Source organism: Vitis vinifera, chromosome 18 (assembly GCF_030704535.1).
Source record: "Vitis vinifera cultivar Pinot Noir 40024 chromosome 18, ASM3070453v1".
Classification (NCBI taxonomy): Eukaryota; Viridiplantae; Streptophyta; class Magnoliopsida; order Vitales; family Vitaceae; genus Vitis; species Vitis vinifera.
In genome coordinates, this window is record NC_081822.1 from 17,874,733 (window position 1) to 17,887,480 (window position 12,748).

General features: G+C 39.0%; 1 protein-coding gene across 3 annotated transcripts in view; it reads left to right on the forward strand.

Moving 5' to 3' along the window:
• The first annotated feature begins 341 nt into the window (after positions 1 to 341).
• LOC100254444 (probable magnesium transporter NIPA6) overlaps positions 342 to 12,748 on the forward strand; it is a 28,541-nt gene continuing 16,134 nt past the window's right edge. The window contains exons 1-6 of one of the 3 annotated variants that reach the window (XM_010666726.3): positions 342 to 701; positions 1,235 to 1,291; positions 1,400 to 1,490; positions 1,829 to 1,989; positions 2,089 to 2,216; positions 3,250 to 3,387. In XM_010666726.3, coding sequence (XP_010665028.1) covers positions 572 to 701; positions 1,235 to 1,291; positions 1,400 to 1,490; positions 1,829 to 1,989; positions 2,089 to 2,216; positions 3,250 to 3,387 — 705 coding nt within the window. In that variant the 5' untranslated portion in view covers positions 342 to 571. Of the gene's footprint in view, positions 702 to 1,210; positions 1,292 to 1,399; positions 1,491 to 1,828; positions 1,990 to 2,088; positions 2,217 to 3,249; positions 3,388 to 12,748 lie in introns of all 3 variants that reach the window. The other 2 variants (XM_010666727.3, XM_010666728.3) reach the window with 2 other exon arrangements.

The following is a 12,748-nucleotide window of genomic DNA, read 5'->3' on the forward strand; positions in this document are numbered from 1 at the left end:
AAATAATATTTAAAAAAAAGTAAAAACAACTTAAAATAATTATAAAATATTATTTAAAACTATTTTATTTTTTAATTTTAAGAATAATAGATGAAAAATAGTTTTTAATTGACAAACACATTTTCCTTTTTTTTTTTCCCGGAAAAAACTAAACCGTGTTGGAAACTTGGAAAACGATTGCCTAACGCCCTATTGTATCGTCATCAGACATTCTATTAAGGTGATATAATAAAACTCATGGATGTCTACCTAATAATCAATAATTATAAGGGTATAAGCGTAATTTTCATTTTATGTTTTTTGAAACAACAAAATTGAACATGACTGAAAAAATATTTCTGAAAAACTGTGTTGAAAGAGAACGTATATAAATGGAAAGCGAAAAGGCTTGGACCTGCGGGTGACTAGTTCCCACTTGCCACATTCCTCCTTTTTGTCTGTATATATTCACTAAAAGTACAAATCTAGGGTTTCAACTTTTCAATTTTCTATGTACTGTTTGCACTTTTGATTCACAATCATCGTCCAGTTCAGATGAAAGTTGTGTTTAATCGATTCATCCTTGAGGAATATGGACGCATCATTTTCAGATAATCTCACAGGTTTCATTCTCGCCGTCGTCTCCAGCGCCTTCATCGGATCCAGCTTCATCATCAAGAAGAAAGGTCTCCAGCGAGCCGCCGCGTCGGGGCCTCCAGCCAGTGAGTAGAGAAGTTTCTAGATTTTCAGTACAGGCGTAACCCAATCTTTATGTTTGATTTTCCTGCTCTGTTGATTTGGGCATTGGTTGCATACAGTTCCAACTGTAGTGAAAATCGAAATCTTGTTTGATTTGATTGGTTTTAGCTATTTAGTTTGATATTAAGTTTTTTTTTTCCTTAAAAAAAAAAAACGCTTTTGCATTGAACTTGATTGAATTTGATGGACTTAAATGCTAAAATCATCAAAAGAACTGTCTTTTTTGGTCATCTTGACAGGGCTACGTGTACAGTTCCCACTGTACTGAAAGGTAAAGTTTGTCTCAGTTGATGGGTTTTTAGCCGTTCAATTTGGCATTTTTTCGATTCTTTGTGTTGAATTGGTATGAATTTTGATTAAATAAGTGCTAAAATCGGTAAAAAGGTGATTTTTTGCACTTCCTGATGAGCGATATGTACAGTTGGAACTGTATGTGAGTGGATGCCACTGGCTTAACTTCATTGTGATGGAGGATTGTTTTGTTTGTTAATATAAGGTTCGGGTGGATACGGGTATTTATTAGAGCCACTTTGGTGGATTGGCATGGTGACGAGTAAGTCATTACTGAATTGTAGAACTCTGTAAAATTCTTCTTTTGTTGATTTTTGAAAACTGTGAGGAAATTTGATATGGGTATTTGTATTTCTTCAATTTTTGGCAGTGATTGTTGGGGAAATTGCCAATTTTGTAGCCTACATTTTCGCCCCTGCTGTGCTTGTAACGCCACTTGGAGCATTGAGTATAATTGTTAGGTGAACTGGATTTTCGTTTTGTGATCTGTTATGTTGAATCTTAGTGAACCTACATTTGGTTGCTCTGAATTGGATTTGGTTTGGATTTTCCAATTCGATGGAGTATGAAATTCTTTCTTTTGCAATTATTTTAGCAGAAATAGGGCCTATGAAACTTAAATTAAATGACATTTGATTGGCATACAGAACAACAAACAAACTGTGGATTTGGAATGGGTGCTGCTGGCTCTCTGCTTCCAATTCCCAGGCACCAGGCTCCAATTTCATACAACCAAATGCAGTTTGAGTGTTTGAAATAGTTAACTTTATGGTGTTGATTATATTTGTTGCATTTGCAGTGCTGTTTTAGCACACTTCTTACTGAAAGAGAAACTGCGTAAAATGGGGATATATGGGTGTGTTCTGTGTATAGTGGGGTCTACACTGATTGTTCTTCATGCACCTAGTGAACATAGTTTGAGTTCAGTCGAAGAAATCTGGGAGTTAGCAACTCAACCAGGTATATGGATGAACTTTGGATGCTTTTTTTGTTTTTATTTTATTTCTATTTTTTATTATTTAGTTTCTCTAATGATATTGTTTGATTTAATTGGTCCAGCCTTTCTTTTGTACACGGCCTCAGCAATAGCTGTAGTTTTGGTCTTGGTGTTGTATTGTGAACCACGCTATGGACAGACAAATATAATGGTTTATATTGGCATATGTTCCATAATTGGATCTCTGACGGTTAGTTTTTTCCCTTTTTTTAGCATTTTATTTATAGCTTTATAACAATATTAAATCTAATACAATGGATGTCAGAATCACGATGTTCCAAGATTGATGATGTAATATCTGGCACATATTAATATGAACTAATATTTTAGAATCTAGAAATTGAATTGATGAGAAAACCTATATTTAGCAGAGCATTTCCCGCTGCTTATCAGAGAAAAAAAGTTAGAAAGTCTTTGTATTCATTTTGCTAGTACAGAGGAACCTCCTCCTATACCTTTGTATGGCAGGTGTTAACATCAGATCATTCAAGAAAAAAAAAATGTTGACTATTAACTATTAATAGAATGTAGGGATTAAAAAATTCCAATCCATAGGGGTAGCTCAACTGTAGATGCTCTTACTGCCATATGGGAGAACAGTTCTAGGGGGAGGGGTCATGTATCTGTGGTTTTCCCCATGGGTATATTCGTCAAAAAGGGGAATTTTTTTTGATCCGTATATCAATTATATGTTTATAAATAATCAATATCTTAATCTTAATTGGATAATAGATAGTAAGATTTTTGTTGGATCAAAATGACATCTGAAATTCGTTTTATTATTTTAATTATTCAGTATTTGTATTGTTTTTTTCACTTTATATGATATTGTATTTTTTTTATTTTATCGCATATTATATATCATATATTTCTCTATAAAAATAATCTAATTATTAGATTGGAAGCTTTTTGTATGCTATACATATACACTGTACTTCTAGACATATAATAACTAAATACATAGTGGAAATAGATACTCAATCAACCCAATCAACCCTGTCATGTAATAGAGTAGGAGGTTCCTCCTCGCCAGTTTGCATCAAAGTATTATCCCTTTAAATATGCTTGTCTAATGCAATAAATTATCTGCAGAACGCAGACCCCTGTATGTGTGTATGTCATTTAAGCATCTATTCTTTTGTGCTATGACAAAAGATATTTACTCTTGGATTAGCCCCTATTCTATTGGTTTCATATATCTATTCTCTTTACTCTTTTTGCAGGTTATGAGTATTAAAGCTATAGGCATTGCAATAAAACTCACGTTGGAGGGTTCAAGCCAGGTAGCTCACTTCCAAACATGGGTTTTTGCAATGGTTGCTATTACCTGTATTATCACTCAGTTGAATTATTTAAACAAGGTTAGTTCCGTTTTGTTCTTTTTCAATTATTCAAGGTACAAGTGATACTAGAAGTTTGTGATATTAGATTAATGGTCATCTAATGTGTAAATCCCTTTTATTTTTTCTAATAAAACTGTTGTTTCCTATAAAAAAAATGCTGAACAAAAGTGTAATGTTATTAGAGAATCGACTTTTTCTGTACTTCAGGTCATGAGAATACAACTTACTCTAATGGCCAAAAGATTGGACTGGGGATTTTTAACTCCTTGACTGGGATGAGCTTTTCTTGGACTTCATTTAATGTAGATCTTTGACTTGCAAAGAGGTTTTGAGAGTTAAAAATGGTGTCATTGTGTGTGCTAGAAATCTATGACCATGCACACAAAGTTTGTGTTTGGAAAAATGTGGACAAATTTGTGAGTTTATAAACTTGAGTAAACAGGTACAATCTTGAAATTATCATCTGATTTTTCTTTAATAAAGAACAATGAAAAGAGAAAAAAAAAAAGGAAAAGAAAAATGCAGTCTTGGAGCTCAAGTACTTGATCTTGGATTATATGTGCTTCAAGCTTGAACTAAATTTGAATACTTGAATCTTCAAGGTTAAACTTGAAGAACTTTGAACCTCTGATCTTAAATTTGAAGGCTTTGAAGGAGACTTGAAGAACTTCAAGGTTTTGAATGCAAGCCTTAGATCTTTTGAAGTGTGTTCTAAAAGATTGGAGCCTACTCTATTTATTGAGGTTGGAAAGATAACATTTAGGTTGTCTTAAACCTCTTCAATATTACTGCCTTATTTTTTTATAAATGCTTAAATATATTTTGGTAATTATATTTTGATTATCAAAATTTAATACTTTTATTCATTCTCTTTTTGTTAGGAAAATAAACAGAAAGCATAAAAAGACGCATAGGAAATTGTAGGGGATGCATTCCATCTACAAACACAGTGTACAAGAAGGGCACAAAATGATAGCACCAAGGCTAAGATACTCAATTCCTATGTTATCCACAAAATCCAAAAAGGGCAATTAATGAAAGCCCACAACAATGAAGACTTTAGGACTGCATCTTTCAACTTTATGCAAGATTGATTTATTTCTTTAAAAGATCTTCAAAAACTGACAGATTCTTGGTACCTACTAAAAAACTGTTCCAGCTGAGAAGGTTTTCTATAACTAAAGAGGGAAAAATCCAAGAGACAAATTATAACTCGTTTGCAATGAATGTGAATGTGGGCTGTCAATTCCATATCATTATTACAAAGACAACACCCATTGGCTAATCTCTAACCTCTCTTCATGATGTGGTCTTAAGTTCAAACTTTCTCCTAGGCACAAAAGAGAAAAAACCAAAAAAAAAAAAAAAAAAACAAAAGAGCTTTGAAGGCACTCTAGAGTTCCAAATCAGCTTAGGAAGGAATGAGAAGGGTTCTTTAGAAACTTGGGCTGGGTTGTATGATTTGATGGACCAAGGCTTCTCACACCCAAACTCCCTATGGTCTTTTCAGAACAAACAATCAGCATCTTACTGGATGAATTTTCTTTTCAAGAAGGCCTCCACCCACAAAAGATTTGTTCGAATTTTTTCTAGCTTGCTTTGCGCCTTTATTCATTCTTATAATTGTATTATAATTATCAAAATATATTATTTTTCAATTTGATTGGAAGCCTATTTGTCTTCCTTTTGGTGTGAGCCTCATGTGACATATGACATTGTTTTATTTGTGGATCTCCTTCAACTATAATGTTACTTTATTGGAAGGAATTATTGTCACATGAGGAATTTTGATGTCTTGCATCATATGCCTTGTGACATGTGTCAAGTTTCAATTTAAGCAAGATAGATATGTTGTTTGTGATTTTTCCATTAATTATGCATACAATCAATGAGAAAGGGAGGTTTTTTTTTTTTTTTTTTTTTTGTCTTTCCTCTCCTTTAGGCTTGTGCCGTTTGACAGTTGTTATATGTCTTGTGTACTTTGGTGCACTCATTTGGGCACTCTTTTAATATTATACTCTCTTTATTTACCTATCTATATATATATAGAACTATAAAACTATACAAATTAATATTGAAACACTTATAACTTGATGAGGTGTGTTTGGAATTGTGGTCATTTTTATGGCGTTTATTGCAGTTAGATATTGAGATGAGGGGGGGAAAGTGTTGGGTTGCGATAGAGTCAAGGACGTTTGAAGTTTCGATAGAGGAAGTCAGAGGGAAGCTAAAAGGTACCATTGTGGAGAGGAGTAGAGGTCTCTCCTCTTGGATTCGGTTTGGAGCTTTAAGTTTGAGAAAACTATTGGAAGGTTTTGAAGAATGTTGTAGGGAGGAGAAGGAAGGAAGAATGGTTAAAGTCTGGGAGGAAGAGGGAAGAAAGTTCAGGTTGGAGAGGCGTGTAAACGGGGCGGGGAGATATGTCTTATGTTCTGTTGTTGATGTAGAGACTAAGGGATTTTGCTTAGTTTTCCCTCAAGGAAAGGGTTTGCTAGAAGGATGGGCCATTCTCGCTGAGAAACTACGGGCTTTAGGGGTAGTTACTCAAGAGGAAGTAAAGATTGAAGAGGCACTCCGAGTTGAATCAAAGACGAAAGTGGTGACAATAGAAGGCAAGGATGAAAGGTGCCTTGGAAAAAAGGTGGAGGATGAGAAAAAGACCTTTGTGGATGTTGCTAAGGAATTGACTAGAAGGCTAGGAGATGCGTTATGGCTTTAGGTTGGAGGGAGAGGGTTGAGGGGTAGGGAGGAAGGGCTGGGTCGGTGCTTAGTTGGAAGGTGCGGTGTCGGGTCGATGGTGGAGACGAAGATGGTTTCGTTTAGGAAATGGGGGGAGCGCAACTGGAATCTTAAAAAAGGTGTGAAAGTTTTGAAGCTAGGAGGACCTTTCTTTTTGCTGGAGTTTGAAGATGAAGAGGAGGCAAAGAGAGTGTTAAAGAGGGGGGCGCACCGCTATAAGGATAATTTGCTGCATTTAGAGAGATGGAGTGAGGAAGCGAGGTGCTTGCAGTTAGGAAGCCAAGCAAAAGAAGTTTGGGTGAGGGTGGTGGGGCTCCCGCTTCACTGTTGGAGTGGAGAGATGTTTAAAAGAATTGGTGACTGCTGTGGAGGTTTTATTGAGGTGGATGAAGAAACAAAAAAATTTTCTTAGCTTCAATGGGCCAGAATTTTGGTGAAGAACGGGGGGAAATTTTTTTCGAGGATGATGCATTTAGTGGTGAATTCTTATTGTTATGCAGTCCAATTGTGGTGGGAGGTGCTGCCATGGATTTCTGCAGTGGTGCCGATGAAGAACTTGAAAGGGAGAGGGGGAAAAGGTTAGGGAAGAGTGGGATGTGGGTTCACGCGCGAGGAGCGGCGGTGGTATGGGGAAGGAGAGTTAGTGTGTAGCAGAGGTTGATGGGGCAGGTTTAGTCAGAAAGAATGGGGGGAAAGAAAAGGGTGATGGAGACGGGACGGTAGGTTTAGCTGATGGATTTTCAAGCTTTGGGAAGGGGGCTGGAGAAAAGGGGAGTGGAGGGGTGGGCTTAAGTGAGGAGGGGTCTGCTAGGTTTGTTAGTTGCAAGCCCGTTTGTAAGGTTGTTCAAGCCCAAAGGAATTCAGGCTTGGAGCGTGAAGGCCTTGCAATCTTTTCTAGCTATAGAATGGGTTGGGCTTTAAAAGAAAGGGAGACAAGCGGGCCCAGGGCGTGTTGGGAGGAGGGCAACCCAACAGAGGTGTGGAGCGGGCTTCTTGGGATGGCCCTCCAAACATTCTAAGGGATGGGCTGGGCTGTTTGGAAAGCGGGCCCAAGTCGGTTTGGAAAGCGGGGCAGCCTAGTGTTGGAGCAATTTGAGCTTCGAACCCACATAAGGCCTTTGTGGATGAACCTTTAAAAGAAGCTAGGGCTTTGTTTTGTCGACTGCGATCTGAGGGGTGGTTTTCAAAAGAGTTTCTGGCCGGTGGGATGGTTTCTGAAGTGGAGAAAGGGGAGTCAAGAAGGTTTTCTCTAGCGGATGCGTGCCTTTTGGAGGAAGGTTCCCGGTATTCCTTTTTTGAGCCTTCTTCTGTTTGCGTTTTGGGGGGGGGGGGGGGGGGGGGGGACGGGTGTCTTCTTCTTCTTCTCCTTTCTTTGGGGTGGAGGGGGCTTTGATTGAGGTAAAAGGGAGTTGTGGTGCTGATGCCTTTTTGAAGGAAAACGAAGGGGAGTCTACAAGTCCTTTGAGTGTGTGTTTGGCGGAAGAAAGGCTTGGTGAGAAGGTTGATGGCGGGTCTTTCCCATTAAAAGAGGGAAGGGATGAAAGGATTGAGAAAGAGAGGTTTTGGTGTTGGGGGGGGGGGGTGATTTGTGGAGGTACGGTTGTTTGGCAAATTTTTGTCATTGTTTGGGAATGCCCACTAAGGGATTTGAAAGTGAGATTTTGAAACTTCTTAATAGAATGAGGGAAAGAAGAGACCGATTTGAGAGGGTGAGTGGAAAAAAGAGGAAAGGATAGAGATCCTCGAGATTTGACCGCGAGCTGAAGAAACTTAAATGGTCGGTAAATTACGGTGGGTTAGGAGGGGATCAGGGTCATCAGGAGTGTGTTAGATGAGGCTTCGAATCCTTTCGTGGAATGTAAGGGGGGTAAATAATAGAGACGAGAAAATTGATAAAGGATGTGATTAAAACTCAGAAGGTGGACTTAGTGTGTCTCTAGGAAACAAAAACTCAGGAGATGACTAGTGGAATTGTGAGAAGTCTCGGGGTAGGAAGATGTTTGGAGTGGGGGACTTTGAATTCAAGGGGGAGGGGGGTGGTGTTATGGGATAATAGGGTGCTGCAAATGGTGGAGATGGAGGTGGGTAAATATTTAGTCTCTTGTCGCTTTAAGAATTGTGAGGATGATTTTTGATGGATTTTTTCTGGAGTGTATGGGCCCACTGTGAAGGTGGAGAGAGAAGATTTTTTGAGTGAGGTGGGGGCCATTAGAGGTTTGTGGAATGAGCCGTGGTGTGTAGCAGGAGACTTCAACATGATAAGGTTCCCTTTTGAGCGTAGTAAAGGAGGTCGTCTGTCCCCGACAATGAGGAGATTCTCAGAGGTGGTTGAGGATTTAGAACTAAGGGACTTGCCTCGCTGTTCACGTGGAGTGGAGGTTTTAATAATCGGTTAAAGTCAAGAATTGATCCGTTCCTCATTTTTGAAGATTGGGAAGTTCATTTTCAGGGGGCCATTCAAGTTGTTTTGGCTAGGCCGGTATCTGATCACTCTTCGATTCTTCTTGATGGGGGAGGGATGAGGAGAGAGCCCACACCTTTTAGATTTGAGAATATGTGGCTGAAGGAGGAGAGCTTTAAAGAAGTGTCGAGAAAGTTGTGGGAGGGATTCAAGTTAGTGGGTCAACCGGCTTCATTTTGACTGAAAAGTTGAAGGCATTAAAACCGATTCTAAGAAGTTGGGATAAAGAGGTTTTTGGTCAGATTGATTCTAAGAAGCAGAGTGCTTGGAATTTATTGGATTTTTGGGATAAGGAAGAGAGTGTTCGCTCTCTGTCTTTGGAAGAAGAAGAAGCTAGGAAGGAGGCAAGATAGATGTATAAAAAGTGGGTTCTTTTAGAACAAGCATTGTGGAGGCAGAAGTCTAGGGAAATTTGGCTGAAGGAGGGGGATAGAAACACAAGGTTTTTTCATCAGATGACTAATACTCATAGAAGAAGAAATCAGCTGACTAGAGTAAAAGTGAATGGGAGGTGGTTCACTGAGGAAAGTGAAATCAAAGAAGAGGTGAGCAGAGCTTTCCAAGGTCTGTTGGTAGATCCCGGTGATTGGAAACTCAGTATAGATGGTTTGGTTTTTGAGAGGCTGGAAGAGTTGGATGTGGAGGGGTTGGAGAAGCCTTTCTCAGAGGAGGAGGTTTTTGGTGCGCTATCAGGTTTTTGCGGGGAGAAAACACCAGGTCCTGATGGTTTCTCAATGACATTCTGCCAGTTTTCTTGGGATTTTGTAAAGGAGAAGGTAATGAACTTCTTCAGACAATTCCATGAGACTGGGAGTTTTGTTAGAAGTCTGAATGCAACCTTTCTAGTGCTGATCCCTAAGAAAGGGGGGCCTGAAGACTTGAAGGATTTTAGGCCAATTAGCTTGGTGGAAGGGTTGTATAAGTGGTTAGCCAAGGTGTTGGCTAATAGAATGAAGGGAGTGTTAGCTAAGGTGATCTCAATGTCTCAAAATGCTTTTGTGGAGGGACGGTAGATTATGGATGCAGTGTCGATTGCTAATGAAGCAATAGACTCCATTTTCAAAAGCAATAGAGGAGGGATGATTATTTGCAAATTAGACATTGAGAAAGCCTATGATCATGTGGACTAGTCATTTCTTTTAGCGGTGTTGGAGAAGATGGGGTTTGGGGAAAGGTGGCGTAGATGGATAAAGTGGTGTTTATTCACTGCTAGGTTTTCAGTTATGGTGAATGGAAGCCCTATTGGATTTTTCCAGAGCTCAAGGGGTTTAAGGCAAGGAGACCCCCTTTTGCCTTACTTATTCGTAGTTGTGATGAAAGCTTTTAGTTGTATGTTGAAGAGAGCAATTTTTGGAGGTTTTTTGTTGCCTTGTTTGGTTCAAGGAAGAAGGGGTGAAGGGGTCCAGGTCTCTCATTTGTTGTTTGTTGATGATACATTGATTTTTTGTGAAGCAAAGGAGGAGGAGTAGTTGACGTATTTGTGCTGGTTGTTAATGTGGTTTGAGGCAATTTCAGGGTTAAGCGTGAATCTGGAAAAAATTGAACTGATTCCAGTTGGTAGAGTTGAGAATGTGAAAGAGTTGGCTGATGAGTTCGGTTATAAGGTGGGAAAATTGCCCTCCACCTACTTAGGAATGTCGTTGGGTGCTCCTTTTAAATCTGTTGCCGCTAGGGATGGAATAGAAGAAAGATTCCGAAAGAGATTGACTATGTGGAAACGTCAGTACATCTCAAAAGGGGGGAGGATTACCTTAATTCGAAGTACCTTGTCCAATTTTTCGATCTATTTTATGTCTATTTTCCAGCTACCTAGGGTGGTTAGAATGAGATTGGAGCAGATTCAAAAGGATTTTTTGTGGGGTGGTGGGGCTCTTGAGCAAAAACCGCACTTAGTAAGGTGGCCAATTGTGTGTGTAGACAAAAGAAAAGGAGGGTTGGGGGTTAAGATTCTTAGGACTTTCAATAGGGCTCTCCTTGGCAAGTGGGTTTGGCGCTTTGCAAATGAAAGAAAGGCCCTTTGGAACCAAGTGATTAGAAGGAAATACGGGGAGGAAAGAGGAGGGTGGAACTCTTGAGAGGCTAGGGAGGCCTATGGAGTTGGGTTGTGGAAAGCAATAAGTAAGATGAGACATCTAGTAACCCCTTCTTTTGGCTTTGTGGTGGGTGATGGTAAGAAGGTGAGGTTTTGGAAAGACAAGTGGTGTGGAACCACCCCTTTGTGCGAGGATTTCCCTTCATTATTTGCTCTAGCAACTTCCAAAGAGGCTTGGGTAAATGAAGTTTGGACAGTCGCGGGGGAAAGGGGGGGAAGTTGGATTCCTCGTTTCAATAAACCTTTCAATGATTGGAAGTTGGAAGAAGTGGAAAGGTTGCTTTGTTGCTTGGATGAGAAGAAGGTTAGTGGGGATGAGGAGGATAGGGTGAGGTGGATGGATTCAAAGGATGGGGTTTTTTCAGTAAAATCTTGGTATAGGGCTTTGCAGTCGATGTCTCTTGCTTCTTTCCCTTCAAAGATTATTTGGAACTCTTGTGTGCAGCCCAAATTAAACTTCTTTGCTTGGGAGGCTTCGTGGGGAAGAGTTCTAACCTTGGACTGTTTGCAAAAGAGGGGTTGGGTTTTGGCTAATAGATGCTTTCTGTGCCAAACGTGTGAAGAGTCGATTGACTACCTCCTCCATTGTGAAAAAACAAGGGAAGTGTGGATGTTGCTCCTTTCTTTTTTTGGAGTATCTTGGGTTTTTCCTTTTTCGGTAAAGGAAACCTTTTTAGGGTGGAGGGGCTCTTTTGTGGGTAAGAAGAGGAAGGTGGTGTGACAAGTGAGACCGTTATGCTTGTTTTGGGTCATTTGGAAGGCTAGGAATAGAGTTGCTTTTGAGGATTGCGTGCTGTCCATTCAAAGGCTAAAAGTTTCTTATGTGTATTTACTTTGGTCGGAAACCAAATTGTGGATAAAAGATGGTCCTTCGACCTTAATAGATTTTATAGATTGGGTGTGCTCGCGATGAGGGAGAAGGTTTTTTGTTTTTTCCTTGTTGTTTGGGTCCTTTTGTAAGGGGGTGAGTTTCTCTATACTGTAATTCTGTGGGTCACTATTTTAGCGCCTCTTTGCAATACAATTTTTTGCTTATTGATAAAAAAAAAAAAAAACTTGATGAGATGATAGAGGCTTGTCCAATTTTTATGGTTAATTCAAGAATGGTCATATTTTGCAAAATTAATCTAATATAACATTCATATCCTATGGTAGATCTAGGGGAAAGTAAAAAATAGAAGCAATCCCCTAAAAAAAGAGGCAATAACAAGAAAAAAACATGAATTTTTTTCTAACTTGATGAGATGGTCTACAAGACATACTCCTATGAAAGTGGAGGGCTAGGGCTCTAGGCCTTAGAAATTTGCTTGTCCTTAATAGAGCTTTATTAAGCAAGTGTCTATAGAAGTTCATTATTGAATGAGATAAGTTGTTAAGGTCAGTGATTAAGGAATATTTTGTGGAACTAGAAGTGGGGATCTGTAGAAGGATGTATAAGGGTACGATAGTTTGTGAAGCAAGCCATGCAGAAAGATTGGGAGGCCTTTAGTGGATATGCGTGAATCTTGATAGGAAATGGGGTGAACCTAATTCTAGCATGATGTTTGGTGTTTGGAGAGAGCCCTCAAGGATCAATTCATATGTCTTTTTCCTTAGTTATAGAGAAAGGGCTTCAGTAGATTTGGGGAAATATCATTATCGATTAATAAATGTGGATGGGTAATGGTATCTTGAATTTGTGTTGATCCTGTAGGAAGTAAGAGGATCCTGGTAATTATATTTTTTCATTGTAATATTTTTAATGGCCTATGTACTCATCTTTTCTTGGCTTATGACATTTCTTGAGTAATGCCTTTCTTTGTAGGGAAACTAAGGTTTGTTGGCATTGTAGGTTTATAAGGAAGAGCAAACGGAAGTTTGGAATTTGGCATTGCATAGCTTGTTCTATTGCTTGTGGAAAGAAACATGAGCATCTTTGATTAGGTTTCTCTTTCATGGGCAAAGGAGGGAAACTTATCTTTCTTTGACTCTTAGAAAATTTCATGATATCTTGAGTTGGTGGCCTTTAGCATTTGCTTTTGCTTGCTTTTTTTCTTTTGAGAGTTTTATACTTTCCATCAATGTTGTAAAAGGCTGAAGGCAATTTT